The 13,552-nt window shown below is 43.4% G+C and overlaps 1 protein-coding gene across 1 annotated transcript in view; it reads left to right on the forward strand.

Moving 5' to 3' along the window:
* MUC6 (mucin 6, oligomeric mucus/gel-forming) overlaps positions 1 to 13,552 on the forward strand; it is a 169,026-nt gene that overhangs the window by 43,271 nt on the left and 112,203 nt on the right. Inside the window, exons 9-13 of the mRNA XM_078683451.1 lie at positions 9,019 to 9,157; positions 10,113 to 10,217; positions 10,523 to 10,613; positions 10,803 to 10,940; positions 12,626 to 12,799. Of these exons, the coding sequence (XP_078539577.1) occupies positions 9,019 to 9,157; positions 10,113 to 10,217; positions 10,523 to 10,613; positions 10,803 to 10,940; positions 12,626 to 12,799 (647 nt within the window). The remainder of the gene's footprint in view (positions 1 to 9,018; positions 9,158 to 10,112; positions 10,218 to 10,522; positions 10,614 to 10,802; positions 10,941 to 12,625; positions 12,800 to 13,552) is intronic.

The following is a 13,552-nucleotide window of genomic DNA, read 5'->3' on the forward strand; positions in this document are numbered from 1 at the left end:
AAGTTTCACTCGTGAATGCACAGTCATTCTGGTTGATAGGAGTGCTAAGGGTAGAGCATCAGGCCATTTAAGACCTGTGCTCGCTTGAATTTTGGCCAGTTTTAACTTAAGCGTGCCATTATAACATTCTACTAATCCAGCTGATTGGGGGTGATTTGCAGCGTGGAACCTTTGTTGAATGCCTAGCCCTTCACACACTCTCTTCATCACTCGACCCACAAATTCACTCCCATTATCACTCCAGACCATTCTAGGCATTCCAAACATGGGGAAGAACTCTTTCACAAGGGCTTTAGCTGTGGATAAGGCAGTATTGTCTTTTAGGGGGTATGTTTCTACCCATCTTGAGAAGGCACAAACAACAACGAGTACGTATTTTAAATTGTTGCACCTCTCCATGTGAATGAAATCTAGCTGCAAAACCTCAAACGGGTACGTAGGAGGTGCAAAATGACCAGCTGGAGTTGGGGTTCCCCTACCAGGATTGTGTTTCAGACACACCATGCAATTCTTGACAACATTATCTGCACACTTGGGAATTCCTGAATTTTGCCATACTTGAGCCAACAACTTGCAAATCCCTTTTACGCTGATATGAGCCATTCCATGAGCCATTGTAACCACTGCAAGCACATATGCATCGGGCACAACCATCTCTGATGCTCTGACAATTCAACCCAACAACCATTTGCATCCATTCTACCCGTACTTTCTCTCCACATGTTCAACTCTTTCTCTGTAGCCTCAGCTTGAATAGACTTCACACTCTCTATCGTGTCCTCACACATTCCAACATCACCAACCCATCTTGCAGGGCCAGCAACATACATTCGGCTCATCACATTCCTTGCAGTTTCTTTCGCGATTTCGTCAGCAAATACATTTCCACGACCAACATCATCAGTCACCTTCTTGTGAGCACTACATTTCACAATCGCCACTTGCAGAGGCATGGTCAGTGATTCAAGAAGCTCATTCACCAACTGACCATGCTGAATCTTAGCTCCATGCGAAGCCAGGGACCCACGTTCTCTCCACAGTCGTCCAAAACTATGAGCCACACCAAATGCATACTGACTGTCGGTATAGACAGTCACTTTCATTCCTTTTGATAGCACACATGCTCTTGTAAGTGCAATCAACTCTGCTGCTTGAGCTGAATTATGTGGACTACGTGCAGCTTCAACAATCGTATGCAAAGTCGTGACAGCATATGCTGCAGTCGTGCTACCATTCGGAAGCTTGAAGCATGAACCATCCACCCACAATGTACCATCACATTCAGCAAGAGGAGTATCGTAGAGATCTACTCTCCCTTTCGTTTCTTCTTCTGTTCTAAGAAAACAATCATGCTGTTCTGAAGCATCTAATTCCTCTACAATTGGCAGCAACGTAGCTAGGTTTAAAGTGTTGCACCTTTTTATGTGCACATGACTAGCTAACAATGTTAATTCGTAACCTGACAATCGAGCACTAGTTAAGTGCTGTGTCTTGGTTCTATTTAACAACGTGTCTACTGCATGTGGGACCATCACGACTAGTGTATTGTCCATTACTAGACCAGCAGACTGTCGGATAGAAACAGCTGCTGCCGCTGTGGCTCTTAAACAACTTGGCAACGCTCTAGCTACTGGATTCAAAGTCGACGAAAAATATGCACATGGACGCTGTTTGTCCCCAAACAACTGACTATGCACAACCTTCCTTTTCATGGACATATAATGTAAAGGGCTTACTGTAGTTGGGGGTACCTAACACAGGAGCCGAACATAATGCTGTGCGCAATTCAGAAAAACGTTTCGGACACTCTTCAGACCAAGGAATTGGATTGGGTGTATCTTTACACGTTAATGCCACCAAAGGTTTGGCTAATAACGAAAAATTTGGTATCCACTGTCTGCAATATGATGTAATACCCAAGAAAGCACGCACTTCTCTCTGTGTTCTTGGCACACTCAATTTCGCTATTGCCTAAATTCTTTCTGGGGTCAGTTTCCTTCCCTCCTTCGATAAGAGGTGACCTAAGTAGGTCACTTCTTGTCGGCAATATTGTAATTTGGAAAGTGACACTTTGTGATGCAAATCACACAGATGACGCAACAATGACAACGTGGCTTTCTTACATATTTCCTCAGTATCTGCAGCAACAAGCAAATCATCAACGTACTGTACAAGAGTAGCACCTTCAGGTAAAACAATCGTATCAAGCTGTGTTTTTAGAGCTTGACTATATATTGATGGACTTTCACAGTAGCCCTGGGGAGCGCGTTTAAAGCGGAAGCTGCGTCCTCCTAAACTGAAGGAAAAAATATCCCTGCTCTCCTCAGCAATCGGGATGCTGAAGAAAGCATTCTTCAAGTCAATCACCGAAAACCAGGTGGCAGAAGCTGGAATCATGATCAATAGGGCAGTAATGTCGGGGACAACTGGAAATTGTGGCACAACTATTTTATTCACCTCTCTAAGATCAATCACAAATCTGTACACAGGTGGCTGAGAGGGATCAGTTCGTTTTAAAACAGGCAGAACAGGGCTATTGCAAACGTTGCCTCTTGTCTCTTCAATTACATCTTTTTCAATCAGTTCGTAACCGATCGCTAGCAAAGCTTTTTCACCTTCACTAGAGATTTTGTATTGGGGAATGCGTGGCATTTTAACATTGGCTTTCAATGTTACAACATATGGTGGTATTTCCAAAAGGCCCACATCATTAGGACCAGTAGCCCAAAGAATATCGGGGAGAGATGACAATTCTGTTGGAAGTTTGTCTTTTGACAAATACATTGGAGAAACCACTTTCTTACCCAGTGTAAATTGTACTCCAGAAGGAGAACAGTACAAAGTCGCATACAATCTTTTTAGCAAATCTAATCCTAGCAAGTTTTCACCACAACCTGTTGTTAGAATAAGGGGTGCTTCGAATTCACAAGGTCCAACAGAAAGGGACAAAGGGTCAGAAATCGGATTTCTAACTGGGGCGCCAGAAAAACCTACAGAAACATTCATTTTGCCAGACAAAGGTGCGCCAGGGAGTTTGGAGTGCATAATAGAACTCTTTGTAGCACCAGTATCCAACAGAAAAGGCTCTGACACACCTGATGTAATCACCTCAACGTAAGGTCCACTCTGATCTACTGGAACTGAAACAACTCCCTCTCTTTGTCTATGGCTGTCCTAGCAATCATTACCTTCCCAATGCTCATCTTCTGCATAGTAATCATCAGTATAGTACTGAGCTGTCCTACCAGATGCGTTATTCTGCTGATCAAACCTATTCATCGAATTTTGAGGTGGAAGAGACTGTGTGTTCTGGGGGAAATTTCCACGTCCTCTACCTCTAGACGCTTGTTGAACACCTCGACCTCTTACACCAGAAGCACCATTTGCACGCTGTAATAAAATAGGACAACTATACTTGAAATGACCCTCTTCCTTACAATATGAACACTGATTGGGGCCTACAGGGACACGTGGTTGAGTATACTCGACTCTTTGCGAGTTCCTCTGATACTGTTGAGGCTGCTGATAATTATTCTGATAGTTACTCTGACCACTATTATTTTGACCACCACTATTCTGGCCACCACCACCACGTGGCGGATATGCTTGCTGTAACAAAACCTTCGTTTTCAACTCTTTAGTTTTCTTCTCTGCTCTATCTTTCTCATCTTTGTCTCGATTTTCATAGTACTGTGCAGTAGCCAATATCTGTGCTGAAGAGGAAACTGCCCAAGAACTCTCTGAGTCTTTTAACTTTTTACACAACTCTGGAAGCAGATTGTGCACGAACTTATCGACGAACAAACGCTGACCACCTTCTGTGCTCATATCTTGACCACTGTGGTTGACAAAAGTCTCTTCAAACCTGGTGAAGAAATCTGACACTGTTTCATCTTTCTTCTGCTTACATGCAGACAACTTATCCCAATTTACACGTATTGCAGGCATTATCGTTTTCATGTAATCAATAATTTTACCAGGAAGTTCGGCTACTAAAGGCTCAGGCTTAGCACCACCAACTTGTCGGGCATCTGCAGCAGCAATATTAGCCCATGAGTCACCTAACTCCTGATCATGATCTATATGACGAATCTTACCCCATAAAGGCTGTGGAACAACATTCCCAAATAACATACCAATATCGGCTAATTTCATGATACATGACCCTGCAGTCTGTGACAACTCTTTGTAATACCCTGCGGGATTTTTATGGGGATCAGGTAATGTCTGTTTAAGGGCTAAAACTTCCGCTTGCCTCCATGGGACATGTACCCACACCCACTGGAAATGAGGCTGAATAGGTGGGTTAGCTTGTAGGTCCCCTTCCCTCCACTGTGGGGGAACCTCTCTCATGGGGTACTGTCGCGCCTTTTTCCTACCGGATGTGCCATGCTCAAATAGCGACTGAGAAGTGCCCCCCTTACTCCGAAATGAGAACAATGTCTCAACCGCTCTCTCGACATCTGGACCTACGATCATGCCCTCTGCGAACTCGAACCGCACACGACACAACTTGGGCGGGTTGTATTCCAGATCATTGTCTTCCAAATCCTCACAGAGGAAAACACACATTTGTTCAAAAACATATCTCTGCGTTGGTGCTTCCCATTGACGGAAGACTTCCATGACAGACTCTACATCATACCTTACAGTGTCCATAACCCATTTATGCGCTAAACGATTCAATAAATCTCTCTCTCGATAGTCAGGCAGTTGACTTCGCAACTGTCTTCGTTCCATGTTAGGGGTCGTAGTAGGCGACCCGAAAAGAGGTGAGAAAAGATTAGTAACAGTGTTGGCCATTCTCTGCCGAACGGAAGGAGAAACTGAAGGAAGAACGGGTGGAAAAACAGGGTGAGATAAGGCAGGGGCAGAAGCAATAGCAGGGGGATCATTAGGAGAAATAGAAGGTGCACTAGGCAAAGTCGTAGAAAGCACAGGTGAAACAGATGTGATCGGTGGGCCTTGAGGAGGCTGCACCAAAGGAGCAGGAGCCAGCTGAAGAACAGCTGGTGGGTGCTGTGGAGGAACAGGAGGCACAGGTTGCACAACTAAAGGTTGCGGAGGTGCCGTAGCATTTTGCGCATAGGGGGGTGGCGAACTTAATAAATGCGACATTAACGGGTCTTTTTTCACGCTCTTTTGCTGCATCTTGCTGAAGAGACGGCAAGACTGGATAGCATTTATCTATTACCATTTTACGTTGCCTGTGCAACTGCTCACTCATCTGTTCTTCTTCATTGTCTTTAAACTGCATAGCAGCTTGCATTATCGAAATTCCCACTTCTCTCTTATTTTTCTTCGCTAATTTAATTTCCTTCTGTTTGGCTTCCTTACGCCATAGGCGGAAAGAGTCAAATATCGCCGGCCGGGCTTTTTTCTTTAAAAGTTTAACTTCAAGATTATCTAGGATTTCGGTATCAAAGCTACCGTATTGGGGCCATTTTAAAACACCATCTTTTCTGGTGTATTTGATCCACACCTCATTATATGTGAAGAGACCTACGCCATGTTTTACATATAATTCATAAGTTGGAGTTCCAACCGGAGGAACCGGGCACGAGTCCTCCAATCGGGAGTCCCTATTATTACAACCAAGACAAAACAAATTTCCAAGTCTAAGACCAGGCATCTTCGCTCTCTAGTCTAGCTCCAAACTTCAAAGGATTATCGATTACGATATTTCTCGTGAATACACGAGTCCTTCGGTTTTGGCACTTGCAAGTTCCAAAAATGATCCCAAAGGGAATACCCAAACTAAGACCAACTAAGGACTGGGAGACGCTCCACTTATACTTAACTGAGATATCGATGATGTCACCAGAGGACTCGTCTTATCGTTTCGCTCTACCAAACTTCAAGGGTCCAAATCAGGGCGATAGCCAGGGCAGCAGTCCTTTGTAGCCGTCGGGACGCGGGGAACCTCGCAGCAAAGACTTTCGGACCACGTCGACATGCAGGGGTCGATGAAGTGGATGGCCTTCCTCCAGAATTTTCACACGAAGCTCCTCACGAACCTCTGGCTGGACTGGTACCGTTGGTATCGCCCCAAACGTTGGGCGCCAACTGAGGTACTGGGTTTTTCAGAACCGGTACCAAACCGGTAACCCAGCGGTGCCAGGGCACACCCAAAGCCCTCGGGTACTTTCCTGATTCAGACCACAGAACTCAGAGTCTTCTAGGTGAAGTCAAGGATCGATTTTATTGGCTGCAACCAAGAAACCAGCGTCCTAGAAGTACAACACACGGGATGTATATTCTCAGGAGACTGCTCAATCCTACAAAGTCAGGCTTCTCTTTTTATACAAAATATTGTGCTTTAGGCACACATTCTTCGAATTTACAGTATACTATTCACATTTTTTTGTTACAAAGGAAAAGCAGAGTCATGATGACATGTCCATATTTCACTTCGTCCAGTCCACAACAAATCACCTGGCAAGGCCCAACATTTCATCAGATATCGGTGGACCCCCAATAAAAAAGGGCACCTCCCCATCATAAAGCAAGTGAGAGAAAAGAGCAGGGACAGGTGTGAGCAAGATTCGGCAGGGTGTGTGTGATGAAATGGGTTTATGGCCTGTTGTGCCTTGATGCTATCTCATTCGGCCACTGGGAGAGGAACTGACCAAACAGGTTCGGCCTGGGGCAATGGTTCCAACTTGCCCAGGTCACAGGAAAGTCAATTAAGGTGTACGTGTCCTTTGGAATCGAATTTAGCTGTATTATAAGCCTATGTAAAGGGCAACTCACAAAATGGCTGCCGTATACAAAATGGAAGCCAAGGGTTCAGAGCGAAAATGACGATTTCGAGGTGAAATCGTCACTGGAATATGACGAAAATGCTTGTACATAGTGTACTCGTCATTTTCGGTCTTTTGATACTAAATTCGTCATGTTACGACAAAGTTTTATTCTCAAGGCCAGAATTTTCAGAACCACAATATGCACGCACAAATCAGTACATAGAACATCGGTATATAGAGCAGAGTGTTTGGAAATTATATGTGTGTGTGTTTGTGTGTGTTCATGTGTGTGCGTGTGTGTGTGTGTATATATATATATATCTATATATTTCATTCTTTTTTCAAAACACTACACTTAATTTTCAAGGTGTGTGGATGTGAAGTTAAGAATTGTGAATTAACATTTTCTACATTTACCTTCATGATATAGTAGTAGGATATATCCATCACGTGAAATTGTTGTCTGTCGATAATTTGTCACTCGATAGTTTGACTTAGAAACTTCCAAAATAGGCATTGATATTCACTGGGGACCTCTTGAGCCTCAAGGTACGTGCCTCCTTTATTTCATGTATGTGTGTCTCAGCTCCTAAAATGGCTGCTAACATGGCAAAATTTGAGCTACAAAGTACTTAGCTTCCTCATACAGCCAGCGTAATAAACTTTATAAGAACTAGTAAGTGTTATAACTGTAAGTATCTGCGACAACCGCAAACTAATGTACATCTCTCAAGCATACAAGCAGGCTTCAGCCTGCAACACCTGTCTAAGAACTAGAGGCAACGCCCTTCATATATTGCAAGTCTCTGGTCAATAAGAAAACACTGGACACATCAAAGTGCGTTCAGTCCTGTCAAGCTCCAATTTTCTGTCCCTGCGTGACATGTTGCCAAAGGTACACAATCTGGCATGAAATAGAAAGTTCTGAAAAGACACCCACTCGTCCTAACTTCTTGGGAAGAATATCTAGCAGAAATAATGGTCTTAGGTCTCTCACCTTCCTCTTCCACAACACACTTAAGTTGTTAAAGAAATGGAAATATCCTGAGGTCATTGGAATGGGTAAACTAAATGAAATGGTTAAACTAAAACCAATATCCATGTTGAAGAGACATGGCAGAGTCCATATTTTAAAGGCTGGGAGATTTCCATTGTCCTACATACATTAATAACGTATCCCTATGTAAACAGTCTCCTGCCAATCTTCTCTAATGGGAAACATCCATTACAACAGTCATTACAACAAACTACCTTTACAACGCAACTTTTACAATGCAACTGCCTTTATATCGCATGCCATTACAATGCATGCAATTGCAACGCATGTCACAACAACGCATGCAATTACAACACGTACCATCACAATTCATGCCATTACGATGCATTATAAGGTAAGTAATAGAGATTTGTTTAGTATTAGGGTGAGTATGGGTTTTGGCGAACATCGGAATAGTAATTTTTACCCCTATACTATCCAACACTTTCCCTACTGTTGCACTCGCTGGAGTGGGAAGAGTAATTTATACCTCTACACTATCCAACACTTACCCTACTGGTGTCCTAAAAGTATTAGGCGTTGTAATGGTATGCATTGTAATGGAATGCGTTGTGATGGTAGTTTTAAAAAATGCGTTGTAATGGCATGCATTGTAAAATCATGCAATGTAATGGAATTTGCGATGTAAAGACTGTGTTGTAAAAGCATGCGTTGTAATTGCATGGTTGTAACATCATATATTCTCTCTAACAGCACAGAATAAAAACATTGAATGCATCAAAATACATAATGGAAGCCTGCAGTACTTAACACTCATCCTTGCAACACGGATGGATCCACCTTCCTTAGAGAAAAAAAGGAAGAATCTGGAAGCATCTGGGTTGAATATTTAAAATTCTATGTCTGAATAAGAATGGATATCTTTTGCAGCCAGAATATATTTATTTTCGCTACTTTCTAACTTACTTTGAGGCTTGTTTCCCAAACTGTTTAGTCTTCGCATGGTTTGTATTTCGCGAGCATACTGTTATTTTGGCTTCTGGAACGTTTCAGTCTCTTCTTTCAGAGATCTACACTGAGAGACAAGGGTCTGTCAGTGGTCATTATGATTAATGGGATAATATACCTTTTAGAGGAAGACCACCAGAGTCTGGGTCTACGACCTTTATGCCATATTTCCAGTGTATACTTTTTTCAGGCTTAACTGGATTCCAAATGAAGCACATCCTCGCACTGCAGACTAACCAAGCTTGTTTGTTTCTCTTCATTTCACAGCCACTGCCTCATGGGTCAGTGGGAGTGCACCTATGAAAATTGTCCAGGGAGGTGCTCCATCGAGGGAGGGTCATTTATCTCCAGTTTCGATGAAAAATTGTTCCAGTTCCACGGAATTTGTGACTATGTTCTTCTCTCGGTAAGACCGACCAGAATCACCCTTTTTTGAGATGCAAGGTTCGTCGTGGCCAATCCGTAAACAAGGGCGAAAGACACTAAACTCCCTGAACTGTCTAGTTGTAGTAACATCTATGGTGCATTGGCAGGGCCGGCTTTAGCGCTGATGGCGCCCTGTGCGACAATCACTTTTGGCGCCCCCACATCCCATGACTACCTTTTTGGATTCTCTCTCTACCACCTGAAAAAGTGCCCCATATCTCTCCCATCATTAGATCATAAGATATTGCTAAACACAGCGCCCCCCCTGAGGTCACAGCGACCTCTCCACAGGTCAGCGCCCAGTGCGACCGCACCAGTCGCACTGCTCTAAAGCCAACCCTACTCGTTGTTAGCAGTCTAGCCACAGTTCCTTCAAGTACTTTTGCTGAGAATTTCAGAACATGGGGAAGGTTTGATTTGTCTTTTGATGTAACAGTACAGATTCCCACCCTCCCTCATCTCAGGCAAGAGTTACAGATGGATTGCACAGGCCTTGAAAGGGTACTGTTGAATGTTAAGTGTTGCATCCAAGGTTTCTTGTTGTTAGAAGGGCACAGCATGGGTTTTTCTTCGAGGTACCCCAAAGCAATGCAATGAAAACATATATCGGGGGCAATGTGGAATGTATTTAAATTCTGGACCTTTACCCAGTTGGTGCTAGGCAAACCAGCATGGAAGTCATTACTATAAGACTTGGCTTTTTGGTGTTCACACCGGGATCCCATTTCCATAAGGAGCACGCTTGAGGAAGATGTTTAACTAATAAAATACTTTTCTGTTGCTAACAACAAATATGTATTTTATTAGCGTCCAGTAATGACAGTGTCTCACCCTATTTATACAGTGTGGAGGTATTTCAAGTTGAATTTGTTAGAATATTGGCGCTACTATTTTTCCATAAAAGAAATTTTTCTTTGTTTTCTTCCATGGAACAGAGCTCCAAACTGCCACACAATGGAACCCTCATCGCCACATTTGAAAGTTGTGGCGTCTCCTCTTCTGAAACCTGTTTGAGCAGCATCACCTATACAACGTTTGGGGTAAGAGCTCTGGCGCCAGGCCTTTCTGCACAAAGGATGCATGGAAACAATGTTAAGAAGTCCCCATTTACCTACCTTGGGAAGCCCTTAGTATTTTTGCACAAGAACTGGCAAAGCCAACTTCACTAGCATAAACAATGCAGTATGGTCCACTTTTGTGCGGCATTTTGCATATTTACGTCTCCATTTTTCTTGGAAGACAATACATTATCATTTTCAATCATGCATGTTCTCTCTGATGCATAAATGTTCTATATTCTCTATGGAATATTAGCTCTGTAACCAAGATGCATTTACTTTCCCAGGACACATCAGAGCCTCTGGAAACAATTGAAATTAGCAAGGAAGAATATATCACTGTCAACACAGAAATTAGCCCATTGCCGCATGTCACAGGTAATTTTTTTGTCTATGGACCCTTTCCTTACACTGGGTGTGTAGATTTCTGTCAATGCTTGAGCCAAATGACAGGGACAGACTGTTGTGTTCACAAGGGTGTTACGTTGTTGCCATGAAACGCTACCCCTCATGAGAATAGTCACGCTGACCGTCTTGGATCACGTCCCCTCATCTCTTGCCTTTCAGATGGCCTGATTGTGTTCCGAGCATCTTCTACCCACGTGGTGCTGTACACTGACTTCGGGCTGGAGGTGGTGATCCAGAGGCTTCCCGTGTTCAGCGTCTATGTATCGGTGGCTACCAGCTTAGCCGGTTCTACCAAAGGTAAGAAAACAGTGGCCACAAATTGAATGTGTAGATATCTGTGTCTGTGCTGGTTAAAGACTCAGCCAATGACTGGCAAAAAGATCTGGGGTTGATGGCAGCCTGTACTAATTCAGGAGGTATTGCAGTGCACAACTGTTCTCTCAACAGGATAGTGATGCACTAGCCAATGGGGCACATGGGAATCCCCCAGTTGACTAGAGCACTGTTGGCTGCTTTTCACTGCTGGGTGGGTTGAAGAATCCACAATGCGTCCATGCACAAAGCCGTCACAAGAGAGTATGCTATTTTCTTAAAGGCATAAGATTTGCTGATGCTGGGAAATAATGTTCTTCTGCACGGCATAAGACCACAGAGCATTGGAATATCTCTTGAGTTTCTCTTCTGGACAGTATGAAAAATATACGACTTTTTAATCCCTGTAAATGGAACGCTGTTTGATAACGGTATGAAAATTCCTTGGGGTAGAAGTCCCATTTGACCAAACAACACTGGAAATGGCTGTACTTGCTCGCTCAGTCTCATGATAAAGAATATTCACAGAGCTGATTCTAACTCCCAGCCCAGGCCAGGAACATGGAAGAAGGCTTCGGGGGAGTCAAGAGTGACAAGTGTCCTGCAGCAGTGGTCTGCTCAAGGGTGGGCTAGGGAGTCACCCTAACTGGATTGAATATGGAACATTAATGGTCCCTTCAAGAGAGAAGTCTGCTATATCGGTTAGGAAAAAAGTTCAAAGGGATAGAAGATGAACTTGGAAATGATGACTAAAGAGGGATTGTGAATCGGGGTGAGTATTATTTGGGGAAATATGAAATTGTAAGGAACTATTGATACAGGGGAGGTCCCGGCAAGACACTAGTGGTAGTGAGAGGCGTTTTTAACACTACAGAGTTTTTAATCACTCCATTCCAAGCAGGTCATTGTCACCACCGCCACCATCACAGGTTCCTGGTATGTCGCACTTGTCAGGGTGTATACATGCAGTGACGATTGCTTGGTCGGGATGTTTGTCTTGAGGTCCAACAGAGTGGCATTCTGCAGAACATCACTGCTGCAGGGGCGTTGTCTCTGTACTTACATCATACTACACTCCCTTCTCCCACACTCATGATCCTCGTTGTACTGTACGCTGTCAGATCCAAGATATCTTCGTTCATTTCATTTATTTTGAGCTGTCTATTGATACTTGCCTGCAGCACCATGGTTGCTTGCACACTTAAGTGGGGCACTCTTGGAGCCTGGCTTTCTGGGGTCCCGTCTCTATATTCATGACATGAAAACACGTACATTGATTTAGGAATACTCATTTTTGCTCAGGTGAGTTGACAGTCTTAAAAAACTATACTAAGCTTTGTGGCTACAGATCATCAAGTGCAAACTATTTCTGTGCCTTTATAAGTACTGCACCAGACCTATTGGCCTTGCCAGTGCTTGTTTAACCCTGTTGATGTCAGCATCTCCAGGCTTGATTACAAGTTCAAATCCTTAATACGGTGCCTGACACTTTTGTTCTTTTAAAATAGGTTAAGTGATCTAGAAGAAGATAAGCGATGGATTTTGTTAGGAAAGGCATTGAATATAGACCAAAGGCATCATCAGCATGTTTTCATGATACAGCACAGCTGATTTGTATATGAGACAACATAGTCCATTCACTTCTGCAAATCTGTTCCTTACATCCATAGGGCTGTGTGGGAACTTCAACCAGGACACAAACGACGACTTCATGTCGAGTTCTGGGATTGTTGAAGGGTCAGTCACGCTTTTTGTCGACTCATGGAGAGCAAGTCCCAACCCACATGTGTGCAAGGCTGCCAAGAATAAAGACATCAACCCCTGCTCCATGAGTGTGTCAAACGGTAAGCAGCATCACTGGTGAGAGATGTAAAGTCTTATGCTGAGGAATAGAGAAGTTCAAGGATGGGCTATGGGGCTGTAATGGTGAGCATCGTGAAAGCCAGTTGGTGAGATACAGAGCGGTCCATTGGTGAGCAAAGGGACAGTGTAGCTATGTTCTATCTGATATCTTACTTTTGAGCCCTAAGGGTAAAATGAGACTTCCTAAGGTGAGCTAGAGAGTTTTATAATTGTGATCAGTGGGGAGGTCGACTAGTGGGATTTGGAACAGTTTCGTTTCTTAGAATGGGGCAGTTCATTGGTGATGAATAGGCCATTCGTGTGTGATAAATGGGAAATCTACTGATGATCAATGATGTTTTATTGTGAATAAACTGGTAGGTTAATTATACACATTATTATAGTAAAATGGTTACTAGTAAGTTGGTTTATTGTGGGAAATGTGCCAGACTGATTAAAAGCCTCATGGCAGCATTTTGAGTAATATAGCACTTTAATTTGAGAGATTCGAAGGCCTAACAGTTAACTGTTTGGGTATCTGGGGGTGGTAAAAATAGATATCTGATGGCAGAATGTAAGCATGCTGATTGTCAGCAGTTTGGTGGTCTCACATTGAATAATTTCACAGTTTGGTAGTGTAAGAAACCAGCTAATTTTGAAGAACGCGTCAGTCCCAAAGACAACTGTTATATCTGCTCCACAGCCAGTGTGACTGTGGGGGTGGAATGCTGGTGTGTGAGGTGGCTGTGGAATGT

This window comes from Lissotriton helveticus, chromosome 3_1 (assembly GCF_964261635.1).
Source record: "Lissotriton helveticus chromosome 3_1, aLisHel1.1, whole genome shotgun sequence".
Lineage (NCBI taxonomy): Eukaryota > Metazoa > Chordata > Amphibia > Caudata > Salamandridae > Lissotriton > Lissotriton helveticus.